Source organism: Austrofundulus limnaeus, unplaced genomic scaffold (assembly GCF_001266775.1).
Source record: "Austrofundulus limnaeus strain Quisiro unplaced genomic scaffold, Austrofundulus_limnaeus-1.0 Scaffold1807, whole genome shotgun sequence".
NCBI lineage: Eukaryota > Metazoa > Chordata > Actinopteri > Cyprinodontiformes > Rivulidae > Austrofundulus > Austrofundulus limnaeus.
The window spans coordinates 8,490-29,615 of NW_013954209.1; the positions used below are offsets into that span (position 1 = coordinate 8,490).

The following is a 21,126-nucleotide window of genomic DNA, read 5'->3' on the forward strand; positions in this document are numbered from 1 at the left end:
ACATACAAGCATCTTTCGTTGTTGTAAAATTTGGTGCCGTGACCCGGATATGTAGGAGCACACTGTTGGGCTGAGCGTGGACATGTAGGTGAGCAGTGATTAGGGTTAGGTGTGTCTCTAGGTGTGCGTGCGCCTCTTTAGCATAATAATAGACACTATGTGGCTCACAGCAGGGGAGCGGGGGATTTAGAGGCCAAGGTCTCCTGCGCAAAAAAGCGCAGCCTTAGTCAAATTAGTGTCAAATGACCTGTCGTAGCCTTGTTCACCGTATGAAGACTGCTGATATGCGTATTCTCCATGACCTGTACAGAACATGATTTAGCACATGTAAAATGTACCCCTTAGAAGCAATATGGAAAAGAAACTTCTGTCCCCCGACTACAGCTCAAAACACAGTATCAGCAACAACACAGAAAACAAAACTGTCCCTCCTTTCCTCAAGTTGTTTTAGAAATCTGAAGTTTCAGCACACCAAGGGGGTCAGTATGGACACAGACACACTGGTAGACAAAATTGATAGTCATTTTCAGACTTTGGCATTTTTCTATTTTTTATTTTTCAAAGATAAATGGTGTGTGGGAGGAAAAGCACAAGCTTAATCAGTAAATCTGACTCAGAGTTATGGAAGTGCAGAAATGAAAAATCATGTGTTTGAGAGCTGTGTGTACAAATCTTATGGATGTGCACCATTACCATCAGCGTAATACTGCTGGTTTATGGGCTCGTTGGAGCTCTGAGTGTGTCCATACTGCTCTCCGTAGAACTCGTCTTGTCCCATGTAGTGTTGTGCAGATCCTGCAAGACAGGCGACACTGCGATCGGTTAAACAGCCAGGGGTGCCTCCAGAAAGTTTTCAAAAGGATGGCTGGATGGGCCACTGTTAATCTCAGGGTGACACACCAAAACCAGTTGTTTTATATATGTCATGTATAGGGTGATGTGCAGAAACTCCAGATTTTAGTTCTTACAGTTTTATAGATGTGTTCTTATCCAACTAATTAAGAAAATTGCCAGAACTAATTTTCCTAAAAGATGTAGCTAGGAGTCATTTTGTTTCCAAACCACCATGCCAAAACAGAATTACCACAGAAAACTTGTCTATTTGAACTTCTGCAAAATGCACTCACAAATACATAAAGATATGACCAAATACAGGTGGAGCTAAAGCAATAGCAACAGTCCAATAACCAATCAGATTGCTATGGATGCAATCATTACATCATGCAGCACCATCATTTAAAATAATAATGCACCAGAGTGCATGATGATCTACTATGATCTGTTGACCTGGAAAATAATATTTAGTGCACGAGTCAAACTCTAGGTCTGTGGGCCAATTTTTGCCACCCACTGAATTTATAGTTAGGTTATATGGCCTGCCAGAGCTTCAAAGCAGTATTAATGTCTTGAAATATGCTGCTTAAAAGCTAACATTGACTACATCTTCTATAATGCATATTGATTACCCACAAAATGACAGCATCCCACCACTAAGTGGAGGTGCACAGAGTTCTAAAGTATCTGACAGTTGGTAAAATTCAGAGTACTTGTGTAAAATCTCCATTTAGATGCATTTTCACCTGCTGCTTTTGTTGTGGCCCAGTTGTACTAGGAAGTAGGGATGTCCCGATCCAGACTTTTTGGCTCCCGACACAATCCAATTTTTTTTAATGATTAGTCTTTCTGATACCGATCCGATAGCTTTATTTATTTTTTTATTTCTTTCCAAGTGACAAGGTTGGTAGTCTTAAAGCAAGCCCTGCTGTTCCCACCTTGAGAAACATCCAGTTTGCAGATTTTGCAAGATGCAGTTTCAGCATCATTGTTTTAAGTGTTCCCACACTGTGGACATGGTTGCATACTTGTGTGCGTCTTGACTTCTTAACGGCAGTTGTAAAGCACGATGATGCTGAAAACTGTCGCGAAAACTGGATCGGCCCTATCACGACTAAATCCGATTCTAGCTGATTTTCAAAAAAATATCTATATCTGCCACCAATACCGATACTGAGTATCTGATTGGGACATCCCTACTAGGAAGTGGGAATTTCCCCACTTACAGTGGTTTGCAAAAGTATTCATACCCCTTGAACTTTTCCATATTTTGTCACATTACAACCACAAACATAAATATATTTCACTGGAATTTAATGTGAAAGACCAACACAAAGTGGTATACAATTGTGAAGTGGAAGCAAAATTTTACATGAATCAAAACATTTTTTACAAATAAAAAACTGAAAAGTGCGATGTGCAAAATTATTCAGCCCCCCTGAGTCAATACTTTGTGGAGCCACCTTTTGCTGCAATTACAGCTGCAAGTCTTTTAGGGTATGTCTCCACCAGCTTTGCACATCTAGTGACTGCAATTCTTGCCCATTCCTCCTTGCAAAACAGCTCAAGCTCAGTCAGATTGGATGGAGAGCGTTTGTGAACAGCAGTTTTGAGATCTTGCCACAAATTCTCAATTGGGTTTAGGTCTGGACTTTGACTGGGCCATTCTAACACATGAATATTCTTTTTTTTAAACCACTCCATTGTAGCTTTGGCTTTATGTTTAGGGTCGTTGTCCTGCTGGAAGGTGAACCTCCGCCCCAGTCTCAAATCTTTTGCTGACTCCAACAGGTTTTCTTCCAAGATTGTCCTGTATTTGGCTCCATCCATCTTCCCATCAACTTTGACCAACTTCCCGGTCCCTGCTGAAGAGAAGCACCCCCAGAGCATGATGCTGCCACCACCATATTTGACAGTGGGGATGGTGTTTTCAGAGTGATGTGCAGTGTTCTTTCTCCGCCACACATAGCGTTTTGCATTGTGGCCAAAAAGTTCAATTTTGGTCTCGTCTGACCAAAGCACCTTCTTCCACATGTTTGCTGTGTCCTCAACATGGCTTCTGGCAAACTGCAAACGGGACTTCTTATGGTTTTCTTTTAACAATGGCTTTCTCCTTGCCACTCTTCCATAAAGACCACATTTGTGTAGTGCACGACTAATTGTTGTCCTGTGGACAGTTTCCCCCACCTGAGCTGTGGTTCTCTGCATTTCATCCAGAGTCACCATGGGCCTCTTGGCTGCCTCTCTGATCAGTGATCTCCTTGTTCGGCCTGTAAGTTTAGGTGGACGGCCTTGTCTTGGCAGGTTTACTGTGGTGCCATACTCTTTCCATTTCCGGATGATGGATTGAACAGTGCTCCGTGAGATGTTCAAAGCTTGGGAAATCTTTTTATAACCTAAGCCTGCTTTAAACTTCTCCAAAACCATATTCCTAACCTGTCTGGTGTGTTCTTTGGACTTCATGATGCTGTTTGCTCCCCAATATTCTCTTAACCAACATCTGAGGCCGTCACGGAGCAGCTGTATTTGTACTGAGATTAGATTACACACAGGTGGACCCTTTTGAGTCATTAGCAGTCATCAGGCAACTTCTGAATGCAATTGGTTGCACTCAGGGAAAAGAGGGCTGAATACTTTTGCACGTCGCACTTTTCAGTTTTTTATTTGTAAAAAATGTTTTGATTCATGTAAAATTTTGCTTCCACTTCACAATTGTATACCACTTTGTGTTGGTCTTTCACATTAAATTCCAGTGAAATATATTTATGTTTGTGGTTGTAATGTGACAAAATATGGAAAAGTTCAAGGGGTATGAATACTTTTGCAAACCACTGTACAAGGCGTGAATTTAAACTGGAACGCCCCTCCGGTGGGAATTCAGAGTAGGATAGTGGGAGAGTTCAGAATTCAAGACGGCAGCTACTAATCACAGCTCAACAGTGATTAAAAACCTTCCAAAACCTTTTTAAATAGTATTTCTGCATTATTTACTTCACATTAAGTCAGTCATATTTATTTTATTTGTTTTATTTAACCTTTATTTCAACATGCAAAGCATTAAGAACAGTTTCTTATTTACAATGTTGGCCTGAATTGTGTCATACTCATAACACTTTTCATGAGGATATGTTTAAATGCTTTTTCCATGCAGGGAATACCATGTAGAGCTCAATTATTGTTTGTTAGTGGTGCTCAGTTGGAGCAATGAGAGAAGGAACGTGATGTTTTGTTTTTAATGGAATTTAAACGCAAAACATCAAAATTAATCACAACTGGACCTTTGAGCACAAACATGATGCTCATGTGGCCCTCTTTGAAAATGAGTTTGACACCCCCGATTTAGTGCATTTTATAAATTCACTCTCCTCTACTGATCTACACCTATAAAAAGACATCACAGGTCAGAGCAGAACTTTCTTTTAACATGCTGAGCGAGCAAAGTGTGTGTGTTACAGAGACAAGAACTTAACTGAACAGAAATAAAACACCTCCAGTCTGAAGGGTAAAAAGCAATCCCATTGTTTCACTTCAGCTTATTCAAATAACACCAAGTCACAACAAAAACCTCTCTGGGAATGGTTTAGCATCTCTAACTCTTCTTAAACTGGCAGAATGTCATGAAGAGTCTGGCTTGGAAGCAAGTTGTTCTTTTCAATCTGTTGGTTCAACTCACACAAACACACAATCAGATATAACAAACACAAACTTTAATGTTAGTTCGAAAACACAACCTGAGCTGAGCGCCACAACAAATTAGCATATTGATGTTCTTCCACCTACCTTGCTGAGAGGAACGGTAGGATCCCACGGGCCTCTGAGACATCATGTTGTTTCCTTGGCTGCCCTGACCCATCACGCCCATTGCCTGCTGTCCCTGATAGTGTTGGCCTCCAGACTGGGCTGACGAGTAGTGGGGAGGGGCCGACTGTTGGTGCATCATGGAGACTGGAGGGGGAGGTGAGGGAATGATCTCAAAGATTAAAAAAGTGTTCCACATACCAGCATTCATTGTCAGCTTTGAAACTGCACACAAATGTATGCAATTAAAAAATTATTAGTGACTTTCATGGCAATTGGAACACAGAGAATAGCCATAGGGGTTCCATAACAATCAGGTTCTCTTAAAAAAAAGTCTCTTTGAAAAGATGCTTTCAAGATGTCACCTTAGAGGCAGAAATTCAAACAAAGCCAGAAAAGAAGGAGCATATACAATGATACGATAAACACAGACATCCAGAGAGTGTAGGGCTGCATTTCAGGGTCAGAAGGAAAATATTAGGGAGGCTTAAACCTGAAGCAAAAGTAAGAAGACACAAAGCAGGACAGCTCTCTGATGAACTGAATGTGGACAAAATTTATCTTGCAGATACTGTATGTATGGAAGCAAACTGTGTAATCAACGGGGCATTTGGCATGAAAATACACTCACTGACAAAAAAAAGATTAAGTACAGAAAAGAGTGCTGGAAATGAAATTGAAAGGTCATGAAAGCATATTGTAATAATTGAAACTTCTCCTCAAATGGATACCAGAGTTGGCAGTAAGAGCACATTGCAGGTCCCAAGTCAGCAGGGTGTGGCACCCTTGTGCAAGCAGTGCAAAACTGAGTTGTGCAGCTTTTGTTTTCTCTCTGTGATAACTGTCTATCTAATTGGTAACTGGTACTTAAGAGAATGTGAAATTCTACTCTGATCCCAGACATGTTGGACTAACGAAAGATTGCAAAACCTGGTTGACCATAGGAGGACCTCAATACATGCCACGTCTAGACAGGTGCTGTCTTGGAAAGACCAGGGTGCTATGCAAAGAGGGGTAAGACATGCAAACATACAATGTCAGTGATGTAGCTCTGTGCCGTCTGGATCCGCCCAAATCACTTCCAAAGGTGATCTGAAGTACAGACCTGAGATTTATTGTTGAACATGACTCAATATCACTCATCATCAGCTTGATAGTGGAGGGGGTGTTGTGATTCTAAAGTCTGTCTGATGCTAATATGTAAGATGTGATGTGGGATGACACAGGGTGTTGTCCAATACCTGTGTCCAGATAGCAAGTGTTTACATTATCTGGTTGTGGTATACTTGCCAATCAATACATGACAAACCTACTGCATTGTGGTCTGTGGTTGGGCAGCTGAAACTTTCACATAGGTGAGCTCACCAGTGGAGGAGCCAGTACATTTTTATAGCAGTAGTCAGACTGGGACAACTATTCACACAGGCATGACCCAGAAAAGAAATCATACATGGCAATTTGCTAAGGATCTATTCATGTTTTTGGTCATTCTCTTATTTACTAACAGAGGCAGTGATGTATGAGTACAATTCCATCATGAGAATTGCCTATTTGAGGAGTGCAGGCGACTTGAACATTCTGCATATAATGGCTTCACTAAAATGTTGCTGGCAAAGCAGCAGTTGAGGTGGTACCTGCAGTGGCCAAAGGTTTTTTTTATTTATTTTGGCAATGGCCACCCTCTAGTAATGCCCCTTGCCCTCACATATCCATTTGTTCCAACATCAGGCCACTGCAGCTTTTATATTTGTCATATACCAGACAGTTGCACGGTACGACTACCAGGCATCATGGGGACCCTTTAAAGCTCTATCAAGAGCTGTAATGCTATCTAATATGTCTACAAGGCATTGTGTCAGGTGATCTTTACTCAATGTAACTTTTTTGTCAGTGAGTGTAATGTCATCATGCATGTTGCTCCAAATGTTCAAATATTTCACATAAAATAGAAAAAAACAACTTGTGTACTCAAAACTCTTATCCTCAACTTCCAGAATTCACACAACAGAACAAAGGGGAAAAAAGCATAAAAGTTTAGGTTTTGATATACGAGCCTGGGGCCTCATATATCAAAGGTGCATGCGCACAAAAAAGTTGCGCTCACCAGGTTCCATGCTAACGTCGGGATGTATCAAAATGAACGTTGCGTGAAAGTGTCAATCCATTTACCATTCTGAGTCAGTGACCACACAGCAGAGGAGGATAAAATTTGCATGAATTATCTAAAATGCATTTTCATTCCCACTGAGAAAAAACTATGGTCAAATCAGTAGATTATTTCAGAACAACTCACCTGTGATAATTCCTCAGGTTGACAATGTGCAGACAATGTTCATAAATAGCTGCTTAAAGTTGCACATAATTTGTGGAGCAATATAAACTGTTGCTCTGCTGGATGACATCACCACAATAAAAACTGGGGAGGCAGCATTGTTTTTGGGGATCACACTGATCAAATACCAATCAGGTATTTGACTGTATGTTTCCTGAGCTGACCCAGAACAATATGGCTTTACCTGTATGATTCAGAAATAGAAGTCTCCTACATGGCGGCAAAAACTCTCCACCGAGGCTCTGCGGTTTCCTCACATCAACTATTTAAAAAATAAAGCTTTACGCTCTACGAGCCCCCTGATATCCTTTGAGTTTACAATAGTTATGTTAATAAATGCATGTTTCATACACAGGACATATTTGCATCTGTTTTGCATATTAAATAGAGGTGTGTCAGGGGAGGTGTCCCACATGCCCTCAGTTCCACGTTTGTTGAGATGTATGAATGAAAGGAACCCCGAAACATGCATGTGCACAATTTGATACATCTGAATATTTCTGTGCATTATGTACTTTTACGCCAACTTTTAGTATGAAACCTGTGCACTTTTTAATACACGAGGCCCCTGGTTATGATATTTTTCTTTTAAAAAAGCTATACCTGGCTCACCTTGACTGGACTGCATGTTGAGGTTGCTGCGGGAGGAAGAGGAGGAGGAAGAGGATGAGGGCGTGGAGGAAGAGGAGGAGGAGGAACCATAAGTAGGCCCCGGGCCCTGGATCAGACTGCCCTGAGAGGAGGGAGTAGCATGGCTGTACCCGGAGACTGAGCCACCATAGCTGTCGGAAGAAGGAACAGCCGACTGATGGTGACCAGACTGCATGGGGGCATGGCTGGGGCCTGATGACACACATGCACAGTCAGGGGAGGCTTCTCAGGTCTGAGGTCAGGCTAATCACAGTCCCACATTCAGTTCATCCCAACAGCAAGCTTGAGGTGTTCATAAAAAATGGTGTGTGGGTAAAATTGAATCAATGACAGAAAGAAAGGAGAGGTCGACATAGCTGCAAAAGTAATCTGCCATTCTATTAGCTAGATATTTGCAGGTATTAAAGATCGGAAAGCTGATGCAGACAGGACATGCAACAAAAATTTTCAGATCAGCACACAAATAACATACACTAAGTTTGCTTTTCTTTAACTCCAAAATGCAAAATCGTGACTAACCATTACTCATTTGGCTTTGCATCACAGATGTGGGTTGCAGTCCTGGAGTCATGTTGTCGTTGAGGTTATTTGTTGCATGTCCCCCACTCTGGCTCATCCCACTAGGACCCATACTGGAACCTGGGGGCTAAAAGTGAAGACGGATAACTTAATAACATCTCATTTTACTTAGATGCTTCTGAAACCAGCAGACAGACTTACAGCAGGGAGGAGGGACTGCATGTTCTGATTAGAATCAGCTATTGTGGCCAAGTAGACCAGATTTCTGTGCAGGACCTGCTGATACCTGCGGTGGAAAGAGTTTTGGAGAATGTTACTTTTGCAACGTGTAATTGCAAGAAACTAGACTATGTCAAATATAAACAAATACACCTACTGTGTGCATTCAACAGTCTTGCCTTTGCTTTGGTAATCCATAATACATTGTATTAAATGATGATTTTCATCCAGCATCTGTGGAAGTCACAAAACTCCAATCTTTAAGTACAAGGAACATATTGAAGTAAATTCTAAATACCTTGTTGATGATCCACCACCAAAAGTAAATGGTAATATTTTGTGTCGAAGTGTTTGTAATTTTAGCAAAATATCTCATGAACTACTACTTCTAATAATAATACATTTTATTTATAAAGCGCCTGTCAGGACACCCAAGAACACTGTACAATAAAAAACAAACAAATGTAGATATATTGAATGATAGGGTACTGTGAGAGGAACATGAGGAGTACAGAACAGTCATAAAGTAGAATGAAGTAGATAAATTGAACAATAGGGTTGTGCGGGAGAAACATAGAAATGAAGAGTATGAAACAGTCATATATTGAAGTACAATGGCCAATCAATCGGAGTTAAAAGTGTTAAGCTAATCTGAAAAGATGTGTCTTCAGGCCACTCTTCAATAGGGGGAGAGAGGTGGTGTTACGTAATCCATGGGGTACTGAGTTCCAGAGCTGCGGAGCTGAAGGCTCTGCTTTCCATGGTGCTGAGGCAGACAGAGGGTATTGAGAGTTCGAGGGAGGAGGAAGATCTTAGAGAGCGGGAGGGTGTGGAGATGTTCAGGAGGTCAGTTAAGTAAGGAGGGGCAACATTGTGCTTTGAAGGTGTGTAGTAGAATTTTGAAGATGATACAGGATTTAACTGGGAGCCAGTGGAACTGTTGTAGGAGTGATGTGGGCAGAGAAGGAGGTTTGAGTGATTACACAGGCTGCTGAGTTCTGAAGAATCTGTACTTTGTGAAGGGATTATTGGGGAGGCCAAACAGTAGGGAGTTGCAGTAGTCGATCCTGGATGTTACTAGGCTGTGTACAATAATGGCAGTGGAGTGGGGAGTGAGTGAAGGATGGAGACAGTTATTGTTGCGAAGATAAAAGTATGCAGATCGAGTTACGTTGTTAATGTGGGATGTGAAAGAGTGTGGTATCAAGGATGACACCATAGGTTCTTGACCTAAGGCGAGGGGGAAAGAACGGAGTTGTTAAGTGTGAAGAGATGTTGGGATTTAGAAATGGAGTTTTTTGTCCCAACAAGGAGGAGTTCAGTTTTGTTAGGGTTTACAGGTCCTTCTAAAAAAATAGCATATTGTGATAAAGTTCATTATTTTCTGTAATGTACTGATAAACATTAAACTTTCATATATTTTAGATTCATTGCACACTGAAGTAGTTCAAGCCTTTTATAGTTTTAATATTGATGATTTTGGCAAGAAAAGTAAAGAAAAATCAAAAATCCCTATCTCAAAAAATTAGCATATCATGAAAAGGTTCTCTAAACYACTTATTAACCTAATCATCTGAATCAACGAATTAACTCTAAACACCTGCAAAAGATTCCTGAGGCTTTTAAAAACTCCCAGCCTGGTTCATTACTCAAAACCACAATCATGGGTGAGACTGCTGACCTGACTGCTGTCCAGAAGGCCATCACTGCACCTCAAGCAAGAGGGTAAGACACAGAAAGATATTTTTGAACTGGCTGTTCCCAGAGTGCTGTATCAAGGCACCTCAGTGGGAAGTCTGTGTGAAGGAAAAAGTGTGGCAGAAAACGCTGCACAACAAGAAGAGTTGTCAGTCAGTGATGGTCTGTGGTGCCATGTCAGCTGCTGGTGTTGGTCCACTGTGTTTTATCAAGGCCAGGGTCAATGCAGCTATCAGGAGATTTTGGTGCACGTCATACTTCCATCTGCTGAAAAGCTTTATGGAGATGAAGATTTCATTTTTCAGCACGACCTGGCACCTGCTCACAGTGCCAAAACCACTGGTAAATGGTTTACTGACCATGGTATTACTGTGCTCAATTGGCCTGCCAACTCTCCTGACCTGAACCCCAGAGAGAATCTGTGGGATATTGTGAAGAGAAAGTTGAGAGACACAAGACCCAACACTCTGGATGAGCTTAAGACACAAGACCCAACACTCTAGATGAGCTTAAGGCCGCTATTGAAGCATGCTGGGCCTCCATAACACCTCAGCAGAGCCACAGGCTGATTGCCTCCACGCCACGCCGCATTGAAGCAGTCATTTCTGCAAAAGGATTCCCCACCAAGTATTGAGTGCATAACTGAACATAATTATTTGAAGGTTGACTTTTTTTGTATTAAAAACACTTTTCTTTTATTGGTCGGATGAAATACGCAAATTTTTTGAGATAGGGATTTTTGATTTTTCTTTACTTGTTTGCCAAAATCTTCAATATTAAAACAATAAAAGGCTTGAACTACTTCAGTTGGTGTGCAATGAATCTACATATATGAAAGTTTAATGTTTATCAGTACATTACAGAAAATAATGAACTTTATCACAAAATGGTAATTTTTTGAGAAGGACCTGTAGTTGGAGGAAATTGTTGGAGAACCAGTTATTGAGCTCACTGAGGCTGTCGGTAAGAGTGGAGGATGGTAAGGTGGAGTTCGGTTTTGTTGAGATGTAGAAGTGTCGTCGGCACAGGAGTGGAAATGGAGACCAAATTCATGGATAATGTGGCCAAGTGAAAGTAGATAGATTATGAATAGTAGAGCCCCGAGTACAGAATCTTGGGGGACACCAGTGGAGATGAGGGAGGAGCTGAAGGGCAGATTAGAAATGGGACGGAGGTTATTGAAGTTAGTCAGATCTTGACCTGTTTTCTTTACGATGGGGGTAATGGCAGCCAATTTAAAAGCTGTGGGAACAGTACCAGTGGTCAGAGTAGAGAGGGGAGACAGGATTTACCCAAAGCTGTGGGGATGGCATCTAGCTGGGAGGAGGTTGATTTTGACTTCCTAAAGATGACAGAGATGTCAGCGGCAGAGGGGATGACGAAGACAGAGAGGGGGATGGAGGTGTGTGTGTGTGTGTGTGTGGGGGGGGGGTCTATATAGATGTTGGGGGCAGAGTTTGTCCCAAGGTGTTGGTGTATGGAGCAATTTTTTCAGTGCAGAATGACATGATGGAGTTACAACATCACTATGTGAGGGGGTAGAGAGTTCAGAGATGAAACTGTGCGGTTAAAGCACGTGTCAAGGTTTTGGTCCGTGGGTGACTCCTGTGTGGCCCGCCAGCCCCCCCCCCCTTCCCCCCTTTTTTTACTTAACATGAAATTGTTTCTTATATCAATGGTAAACTTTAAATTTAAGATTAAATGCAACAAAATAAATTTAAAAGGTGAAAGATAATAACAATTGTCCTGCCCCTGCTGTTGGCTTTAAGTAACTGAGTAATTTGGATAGCTCAGTATTAATGTCTGAAAATAAGCTTCTTTAAAGTCAGCATCGACCATAAACTGAATCTGCTATAATGTAAACTCAGTGAGTAAAACCTTATTAGTTTTACTTTTAATATTTCTGTATTTATTTCATATTTAGTCAGTCATACACTTAGTTCTTATTGTTTAAAAAGAGTACGTTTTAAAACACTGTTTTGTCAAAGTTAAACAAGAAACGTCAAAGTTCATTACAACTGGCCCTTTGAGGGCCACCATAACGCTCATGTGGCCCTACAGGTGAAAATGAGTGAATCCCCTGCATTAAGTCAACACTGTCTGTTAGCAAAATATATCATGATCCACTAAGCAGAGTTAAATGAAACACTCAGGAAATTATTATTGGGTTCGTACAAATAGCTACCATTTGGACTTAAGAGTGCCGCCACAGCCAGCTAATGAGTAAACACCAAAATAGCAAAATATACAGATAGGTCTTATTGAAATTTGGTGTTGTGGTAGCAGAGTCACCCTCAACACTCTTGAGGGCTAACTAACACATTTTGCACGAGATCAACATTTCATAGAAGGTTGGAGCAAAACAAAAACAAATCTTTGGTAAAATTTCAGTTTGAAACTCCTGACAGGTGGCGGGCAGCATGCATTCCTTCAAACAATGCTGTAGCTTTATTTATTTCTCGTGGAGCCAAATGAGGTCTGACTCTTAAACTCAGGCAGGTGCCTTTTTAAATCCTCCCAAACCTCAAGTCCCAAATTCAATCAATCCGCAGCATCCTGAAGACAGAGGCAGACACCAAGCATCACGGCTTTGTTTGGTTCGCTCCTCCAACTGACTCGAACATTATATAGCTACCAGCTGCCATTTCTTGTGATATTCTCCGCTGGCTACTTTCACACACCCTCGTACAGTGGGGATTCTATTTAAAGGACGCGAGGTTTACCTTCTGAATAGTTTGCTGTGTCACCTCTGCTTTACTCCTGGGGCGCACCGAGGGAAACACCACCGACATTTTGTCATCAGTGAAATAAAAACGCGCTCCTTTTATCCTAACGTTTTTTATTAGTATTATTATTATCTCGAGCGCAGCCTTCTATTTGGTTACGTGGCTTCCTAATGAGAACAGGGAAGGGGGTGGAGGGTGGGACACAGCTCCATCTCTGTGGCCATAAAAGGAAAAATGGATGGCGCATCATAGCTAAAGGAAATCAAATGAGTTTTTTTAAGCAGTTGATAACTCTCCATATATTCTGCATTCAAGTAATGTCGGGAATTGTAAACAGTAAGGTGTTGGGAAACATACCTCTCCCTCAGGTCTTGGTACATCCCAGAGACTGAGGCCGACCGCTAAACGGGGATCCTTTGATTCCTGACAGCCAATCAGTGTGCAGGAGGCTGCACAGCTGCCCATCAGTGCGGAAACGCGCAGAAAGATCGATGGACAAGTTGGGTTTAGTAGCCCAAGAATGCATTTTCTTTGACACGTAAACTGGCATTTTCTGACCTCTCAAAAAGATGTGTATATTAACAAAGCACAAAAAGTAAAGAAATTTGTCATTATTTCTGTGTTGTAACAAATTGGCAGCACCATTATAGCACAAAACTTGTCAATAACAAAATAAGCTGTTTGGCAGAGAATATTTGTCTAATATTTCCTTATGTGCAGTACATACTCTGCTCTAAATGCATGTTCCTTACTAATGTGGAACCATTGGAACATTTCCATCCGTAAAAGATTGACAGCCAAGAAGCATTTTTACAAATAAACACAAATTCCCTTACTTTTTGTGCTGAGTTAAAGCACAAAAAGATATTTGGCGACATCGATTGTTAGGTGTCTTGGTCTCTTGCCAAAATTTGAGCAGCATGACGACTGTTTAAAAAACAATTCTGAATCAAATCTGTTGTGAATTTTGCTATTAAGCTCCTTCTCAAAGACCAGTAACCCAAGTGGTGCAAAAATGTACTGAAACAATGAACAGTTGGACATGTGCATTCAAATGGGAAGCACACACACACACGTTTCATTATATGTTCAAACTGAAATTTCACCTGAAAGCTAAATATTAAAATGGAGCTGGGAAACAGCGAGAGGTGCACATTGTTTAAAAAAAAAAAAAAAGCCTGATTATTTTTTTAAACAGACAGACAATTTAATTATTTTTAAACAGACCTTTAATTTAGTTGATTTATTTGTACAAATGGTCATAGGGTGTTGCCAGGCAAGCTGCAGACAGACAAGGAAACAAACCAAATCTGTCACTTTGTCTCATTTTGGATGGGGACAGAAGACAGATGGGCAGCAGCCACCAAATGCAAGGACAGGCAGCTCTCTGCATTTGCAGTGAACCCTTTTTCCAAGGTAAGAAGGTTAACATACATCATAATAGTGGACAATATTTCAATATTGATTTGTCAGGGTAGAAAACATTTTGTATAACGGATGCCCTAACAAAATTCTATTGTTAGACCTTACACCAGTGCTAGTGCTCAATTTACTCGACTATACCCGCAACAGCACTTCAGTGAGCTCAACAGTTGTGGGTGAACAAGCATCCACAGCTGAAAAAGCTGACAAAATGGTTGATATGAAAATACTTAAATTCAGATACGTGGATGTGGTTCAGATTTTGAAGGTCCCATAAACTTCAGTTTTCAGTCTGCTGTGAAATGTGCCAGAAAGTGGTGCCAACAAGCATCAGGAAATCTGTTCCACCATCTGAAAAATTTCCACTCAGAACTTAGGTGCCCTGAAACATCCATACCAGCAAAAACAATCGCAGTTCAACTACACTCTCCTCAATCACTTCTGAGTGACGTCAGTCATGGCACCTCCACTATTAAGTGACGTAGTTGCAAAGGGACAATATGGACAGTTACTTTCATTGCAAGGTTGGGTCCAGAGTCTTGAACATTTGAGGTTCTACAAAATCTGTTCCTAGGACTGTGCTCTTCAGGTCAGAGGTTGCTCCTCAGCTCCAGAATCAGTTTTCCAGTTTGACCCCACAAATCCACTTATCATTCCAGCTTAAGTTTTTTTTATTATTATTTTTTATTTGTCATGCTCCCCTTTCATGATAAAGTTACTAAAATCCATTACCACTTCCTGATTTGTAACGAGTGTACAATGCCACATATAAAGATCACTATAAAAGTATTAATAAAAAGACAGCAGTCATGTAAGCTAAAATTCAAGACTGGATTGCACAATATCGCAAGGAAGCAGATTCTAGGTCTAGTGGGTGTTTAAATCCCAGTTTATAAACTGACAGTAAGGCCCATTTAGTTTACATCTTGCTGCTGCAACCATTGAGTGTAGCAGAAAGATGTAAACCTCTTGTCAGGATGGGGTGGGGGGGGGGGGAACAAACAAAACGACAATCCAATAGGTTTAAATACAGGTTTTAGTTCATTTGCCCCAAATTTACATTTCTAAATCAAGTACAAACCAAGACTTTAAGGTTAAATCAGTTTCTACAAATAAATACATCTCAGAAAAAAAAAAAAACAACTAATGCAGCAAAACTGGAGACCGAAATAATCTTTTTCTTAAGAAAAAAAGATAAAAAGTTTCAAATTCAAAACAAGTAATCCAAAATAAGAAATTCATCCAAAATAAAGTTAAAGGGACCTTTTACAATCTCATCTAAATTATTTGCCTTTAATTAAACTCTTCCAAACTTTTACAGTTACTCATTCAGGGTTCTGTGGGAAAGAGTCTGAATGGCACCTCGTCCTCTTTGACCACCATATCGACCCCTGTAGCCTGGACCTTTAAAGAACCGGCCCGTGACCCCAAAAGTCTCCAGATTTCTCTTTCGCTCCTCTGCCCAGGTCAACCTGAAACTGATCAGTAAAAAACAAACACTGAATCTGCAACTCATCATGCATCCGAGAGAGAAAGAGGAGGGTTGAATACAAAGACAGCAGTTTACCTGAGACCCTCAGAGGAGATGTTGTCAAAGAAAGACTTTGCTTTGTTGTAGTAGCATTTTGGTCCCGAATCATCATTCTCTGAAGCTGCGTGCAACTTCTTTGATTTATCCACCTCATCATTTTCATCTGCATAGAAAAATAAAATAAGATCCCACTTCCTGAAGCCCTCAGGAGATGATCAGAATGTAAAACTGCTAACTCAAATAGCATTGTGTATGTGGATTCTCCAATCCTTCAGTTGGATGACTAAATTAAGATGTCCATGAGTGTCAATGAAAGTCCATTATAACTGTTGCCAGTAGATTGCAAAAATTAGAGTTTTTGCAGTCACTTCAGTTCAAAACCTACCTGTTGGGTTCATTTCCCCCTGCAACTCTCTCTCAAGCTCCTCCTTCATAAACTGTGCGTTTGATGAAACAAAATCGAAATCAGAGTCAAACTTCAGGATTGGAGATGGAACTTTAGGCATATTTGGCTGGCCTCTACCCCGGATCCTGCGTCTCCGTGTTCCTATAGCAGGGGAAAAATGTCGTTTTTAGGGGGAAAAATATACATAAAAAAAAACAATTTCACCTCTACAAACTTGTTTTTAATTCATTACCTTGTCTTCTCCTGTGTGGCGGCTCATTCTCAGTATTCTGCTGCAGTGGTTCCAGCTGATTAGTGCTCAAACCTGGGCCTGAAGGTTCTTGTAACCAAAAAAACAAAATAAAGACAGCTAGACTTAACTGTTTGCAACCGTACAAGTAAATGCTTGGCATTTGTAAAAATCACTAAAAGTTACTGATTCAAGCTGCTACTTAAAATAAAAACATCTCATTAGCTTTATTCATTGCAATACGTAGGCTTACTGGTGACTCCAGCATCCCTTGGAGTTGAGGAGATGTCACTCCTGGGCCTCTGGAGTCTCCTGCTGCTGCCGCTCCACTGCTGCTCCTGTACGGTCGGACCTCTCCTCTGCCCCGTTCTTTCCACTTGGAAAGTTTGGACGGCCTTTTCCACCATAGGGCCTCGCCTGACGTGCAGGTCTGGAAGCACAGAGCCTGTATGAAGTGTGCAGTCATAAACAACCCACTTCAAAAAGTAAGCAATGTGGATTTATGGGAAGTTTATTTGAAATCAGAATGGGGCAGAGTACTCACCAAGACCAAGAGCTGCAGCAGCATACTGTTGGTTAAGAAGGGAGCCAGCTGCAAGCTGATTGTAGGCTGGGATCCTAAGAGGGCTGAACCGTCCAAGACCCGGATAGACACTTGAGGTGTTTGCGCTGGATGACTGGAAAAATCATGTTAAATTATCACACAGGCATTCAACTAGAGCTTAATCCACAAAGTTGTTCTTGTAGGTTTTTATAGTACTTGTATTATTGCAGGATCTGGGGGCAGGCCGTGAGATCTCGAAGTTTCACACAATGTGATATCCTTGATATCACTTCCTCGGAAAGTTATGTACTCGTAGACATCATCCTTGGACGGCGTTGGCCTGTCAGTGGGTCGTCCCTCTGTTCCAAAACACTTCACTAAACAAAAGGAAAATACACATCTAACGATGTTCCATTCATACTGGATTCTTGGATTGTGTTGACATTTCATCTCACAAGCAAGTTCACATCACTCACCGTTTGCCAGCACAACTGTGGAGTTGATTTTATCAATCGTATACAAAATCCCCTCATATCGGTTCTGGGCTTTGGAAATCAGCCCAATTTTACAGCCAATATATGGCTTTGCTGAAGCCATGGCTGCATGCAATTCAAGACAAAAACTGGTAACTTTTTTACCAAACCGCAACACATTACGCTCTTTAACCAAGATGCATCTGGAAACAATTTATAGACGTTCACAGGTGTCGTGAAACCACGCCCACTGATTGTTTTGTCCTCCTCACCTGCCTGTATCGCTCTAATCAGTGGGTTTGCACAGTTTTGGCACAAGTAGTGGCACCGATTTTACAGAGCATCCCCTACCTTGATCATATGGGTGTTTTTCATTTGAATATTTAAAATGATTATTTTCAGTTGTTATTAACTTAGGTTTAACTCAGATTACTTGTTGCTCCGGGTTTAACACATTCTGCCGCCTGTAGCAAACTAACTAACTCCTCCCTCCTTTGGAAGACCCATGTGCCGGTGCTACTAAAAGGAGTGGACACATTGTCAACCGCTGTTACTTTTCCTTTCATTTCTGACATAAAATAGTTGCATAAATTACACTTAATGATTATGACTAACGTTGGGTATATGTGCAAATGTTCAGTGATAATGATAAACACACTGTCATGGAGTTAAGGAAATCTCAACAAATAAATATTAGAAACTAAACAATTGCCTCCTCACTTAGAGCTACAAAAGAACAATTTTATACATGGAAAGAAAAGCTATTTATAAACTTCCGTTGTCAACAATAATGCTAAAACACTAATCAAAACCCCAAGTGAGCCTCCTATTTGTGATAATGTCCCATTTCTTGGAACATCAGTGAGTGATTGCACTTTTTATTCCAGCGAAAGGAAAGTGACAGCTCTTCTGACACATTCTGCAACTCTAGAGTTTATTTTCTTGAGCGAACCAATCACAACGCCCGATGAGGCCACGTCATGGAAGGTGCATCCAATCAGCGCATGCGTCGCACGAACAAGCGTAGCCTGGCAAAGATGGCGGCGGGCTCCTACTTGCTTAGGGATGTTTTCTTCAACAGAAAGGTGGACGAAAAAGTAGTAAGCGAGCTATTGAGATTTATGGACTCAGAACTTTCAGCAGCAAGTGACTTTTACTTAACGTCTGGTGTTTATTTTACAGTAAATTACGTCGGCAGCTCATGTAGTTAGTGATTGTATTGTTCCGGGCAGCAAAAAAAAAGGGACTTTACAACAACAAGTCAAGTGCTTGATAAAACAGGCAAAAATAGTTGCGCATTCCGGTTAGCTAGCTAGTTTTTGTCACGTTGTTCTGTTAATTTGGCTGACTTAAATTCACTTGTCGGTGTATTCCCAAACTAAAGCGCATTTCAGAAAGTAGTTCAACACTCCTCTTTGCTGTCATGTTTCCGCTGGTGTATGGGTAGGAGTTTCAGGTGGTGACAGCAGCAGTCAGCGCGGGTTCTCCAGCATGGATGGGACAGCTGGAGTCTCTTCGACGGCTGAATCGAGCAGCATGACAGCCGCTCAGAGTCAGCCGAAGCCCGCGACGACCACCGGAGCCGTAGAGGCAACACTTCATCCGGCTGGTGGTGAAACTTTAAATGGAAGCACGGCGGCGGCGGCGGCGAACTGTCACATACCCAGAGGAGGAGGCGAACAACATTCCGACAGCTCACCGTCCGCTGTCACGCTCGCCAACGGACCTGCGTCCGCGAGACAAGAGGGTGCAGCCGGTACTGTTTTCCGAACTTCTTTAAGCGCACAAAACACCGTGACCTCACCTGTGGCTTCGCCTCAGCCTTCAGTGAAAACTGTACCCACAGTCACGCTTGTGAGGCCGCCTATGCAAACCTCTACTAATGATATACAAAGCAACCCAACCACTGTTTTAACACCCTTGCCGAGCGTGAGCGTCACCTGCGCGACGACTGGCTCTACTCCTGTCAACAAGGCTGACTCCATCAAAACCATCATGCAGACTGGAGTCCAGGTCGTGGCTTCCACGGGTGGGACGGGGACAACGGCGACCGTGAGGAGTCCGACTGTCTTGCAAAACTTGAGGACTGCAGCGCCGTCAACTATCACTGCCACCGCTCCTCCTCCTGGTGGGATACGAACCATTGCTCCACAGGTGTTGGGTCCTCGGCTCAGTCAGCCTCAACGAAACGCCACAACTGTCCAGATCACTCCAGGTAGCAAAGTTTTAAGATTTAAGATCATGTGGTTTACTTTATCAGACTGTAATATCATGCTATCGGTTAAAAACGCACCTTATGTATCGACTTGTTCTTACAGGTTTTGTAGAAATGACATCTTATGTCTTCTGAGATCACAACCAACAGATTAGAGGTGGACAAGGTTCTAACCAAAAATAGTTGAAACTCTAAGACAATCAACCAGTTTTTTTCCAGGTTTGGTTTAGCTAAGGGACATTTTGTTTCAAACTATTGAATTGTATTTATTTGCCTTTTTGAGACAGTAACACTCTGTTCTCCTTTCAGGAGTCCCCTTTTTACTTTCTCAACTAATCTGTGTGTTCTTTAGGTAGTTTGCACATTATTTTAGTGAGGTTGTTCTTCTCAGTCCCACTCTTTTTGTTAGTTCACCTTTTAGATAGTTTATTTACGTCAAGTTTTTTGTGGTAAGTCAATTGTAGCTGAGTAGTTATTAATAAAAAAAAGATCATCTTATCTTCAGGGTATCCAGTTTGAAGCGGCTCTATCCACAACGCTAAATGACCCAACGTAATTAAGACGTAGTAGTCTAAACTTTTAACATTTTGTAACTTGAACTGCTTTGTTGTAGGTCACTGTGTCAATTCAACTCAAATTCAAAAATACTTTATTGATCCCAGAGGGAAATTAGGTAATTAGGTCAAGAGTCGAGCCACTTATTTCACAAGCCACCTGTTTGATTGGCTGACTAAAGCAACATTGCTCCAGTATGTAGTAACACCCTGACCCACAATAACATGCCAGAATGTAGATAAAACCTTTACTTTGAGCTGTGTTGCTGTGAGAAGGTTTCTAAATTGTTACTGACTGGAAGGAAATCTCTAGGACTTTCATATGACTTTACCTTTAACTCCTCTTTAAAGACAAAAAAAAATGCATAAATGTTTACTATTAAGGATAAAAGCTGTGACTATGATTTTTTTAATCCTCCTGTCATTTGCCTCATGCAGGCATGGTTCTGCTCCGCAGTGACAGTGGGCAACTGATGTTAATTGACCAGCAGGCCTTGGCTCAGGTGCAAGCTCAGGCGCAGTCGCAAAGGGCCATGACACCACGACCTGCGACCCCCACCAGCACTCCACCTGTGCAGGTCACCTCTCTGCAGGTCTGCTGGACACACTGGCCCAGGAAAACACAGACAATTTAAACTCATTCCACACACATCACACATTTAATTTGTAGTACTGGAACAGATTTTTACACCAAAACTAACACTTAACAATCAGACATGAGGGAGGCAATACTGTTAATTTTAATAACTTGACTATAAGGTTTTGTAAATTATCATTTTGCATGTACGTGTACTTCTAAGAAGTCAATTTTATGGCCTCATTGCACCCAGATAAATAACCTTAAAAGGTTTCTTGTGTAAAAATATGCAGATTTTCAAATGAAATAGAACACTGATGTTGGGACAGTACAGTTTCTTGCACTACATGAGACATGAATTGATTTTTAACTACTGCAAAAAATACAAATTATATATA

The 21,126-nt window shown here is 41.3% G+C and overlaps 3 protein-coding genes across 7 annotated transcripts in view; 1 reads left to right on the plus strand and 2 right to left on the minus strand.

The window, feature by feature from the left end:
* LOC106536410 (SS18L1 subunit of BAF chromatin remodeling complex) overlaps positions 1–12,936 on the minus strand; it is a 14,868-nt gene extending 1,932 nt beyond the window's left edge. Inside the window, exons 1-8 of one of the 3 annotated variants that reach the window (XM_014033684.1) lie at positions 12,775–12,936; positions 8,511–8,587; positions 8,336–8,420; positions 8,135–8,261; positions 7,577–7,807; positions 4,615–4,779; positions 694–795; positions 243–302 (exon numbers count right to left, since the gene is read on the minus strand). In XM_014033684.1, the coding sequence (XP_013889138.1) occupies positions 243–302; positions 694–795; positions 4,615–4,779; positions 7,577–7,807; positions 8,135–8,261; positions 8,336–8,420; positions 8,511–8,587; positions 12,775–12,843 (916 nt within the window). In that variant the 5' untranslated portion in view covers positions 12,844–12,936. The remainder of the gene's footprint in view (positions 1–242; positions 303–693; positions 796–4,614; positions 4,780–7,576; positions 7,808–8,134; positions 8,262–8,335; positions 8,421–8,510; positions 8,588–12,774) is intronic. The other 2 variants (XM_014033686.1, XM_014033685.1) reach the window with 2 other exon arrangements.
* A 1,923-nt stretch (positions 12,937–14,859) lies between these two features.
* LOC106536412 (protein LSM14 homolog B-B) lies at positions 14,860–17,571 on the minus strand. 2 transcript variants are annotated; one of them, XM_014033691.1, is made up of 8 exons: positions 17,386–17,571; positions 17,126–17,286; positions 16,910–17,042; positions 16,619–16,795; positions 16,369–16,455; positions 16,116–16,277; positions 15,767–15,893; positions 14,860–15,677 (listed from the first exon to the last, which is right to left on the minus strand). In XM_014033691.1, exons 1-8 carry the CDS (start codon positions 17,504–17,506, stop codon positions 15,521–15,523), a joined length of 1,125 nt encoding a protein of 374 aa, XP_013889145.1. In that variant the 5' UTR covers positions 17,507–17,571; the 3' UTR covers positions 14,860–15,520. The 2 variants fall into 2 exon arrangements, with proteins under 2 accessions (XP_013889145.1, XP_013889144.1); XM_014033690.1 differs by having other exon boundaries at positions 16,619–16,810.
* An 820-nt stretch (positions 17,572–18,391) lies between these two features.
* Positions 18,392–21,126, plus strand: part of LOC106536411 (transcription initiation factor TFIID subunit 4) — a gene marked incomplete at its 3' end in the record, with an annotated part of 9,253 nt that continues 6,518 nt past the window's right edge. The window contains 3 exon segments of one of the 2 annotated variants that reach the window (XM_014033689.1): positions 18,414–18,482; positions 18,830–19,597; positions 20,590–20,744. In XM_014033689.1, coding sequence (XP_013889143.1) covers positions 18,874–19,597; positions 20,590–20,744 — 879 coding nt within the window. 2 annotated transcript variants of the gene reach the window in all.

What these genes read in the sequence shown, in the direction of transcription:
- LOC106536412 (XM_014033690.1), bottom strand. Translation starts at nt 17,506, where the DNA reads ATGGCTTCAGCAAAGCCATATATTGGCTGTAAAATTGGGCTGATTTCC. An exon ending in CAGATCCTGCAATAATACAA is followed by an intron (nt 17,043 to 17,125) that starts GTACTATAAAAA and finishes TGATTTTTCCAG; the next exon opens with TCATCCAGCGCAAACACCTC. An exon ending in TGCTGCAGCTCTTGGTCTTG is followed by an intron (nt 16,811 to 16,909) that starts GTGAGTACTCTG and finishes CACTTCATACAG; the next exon opens with GCTCTGTGCTTCCAGACCTG.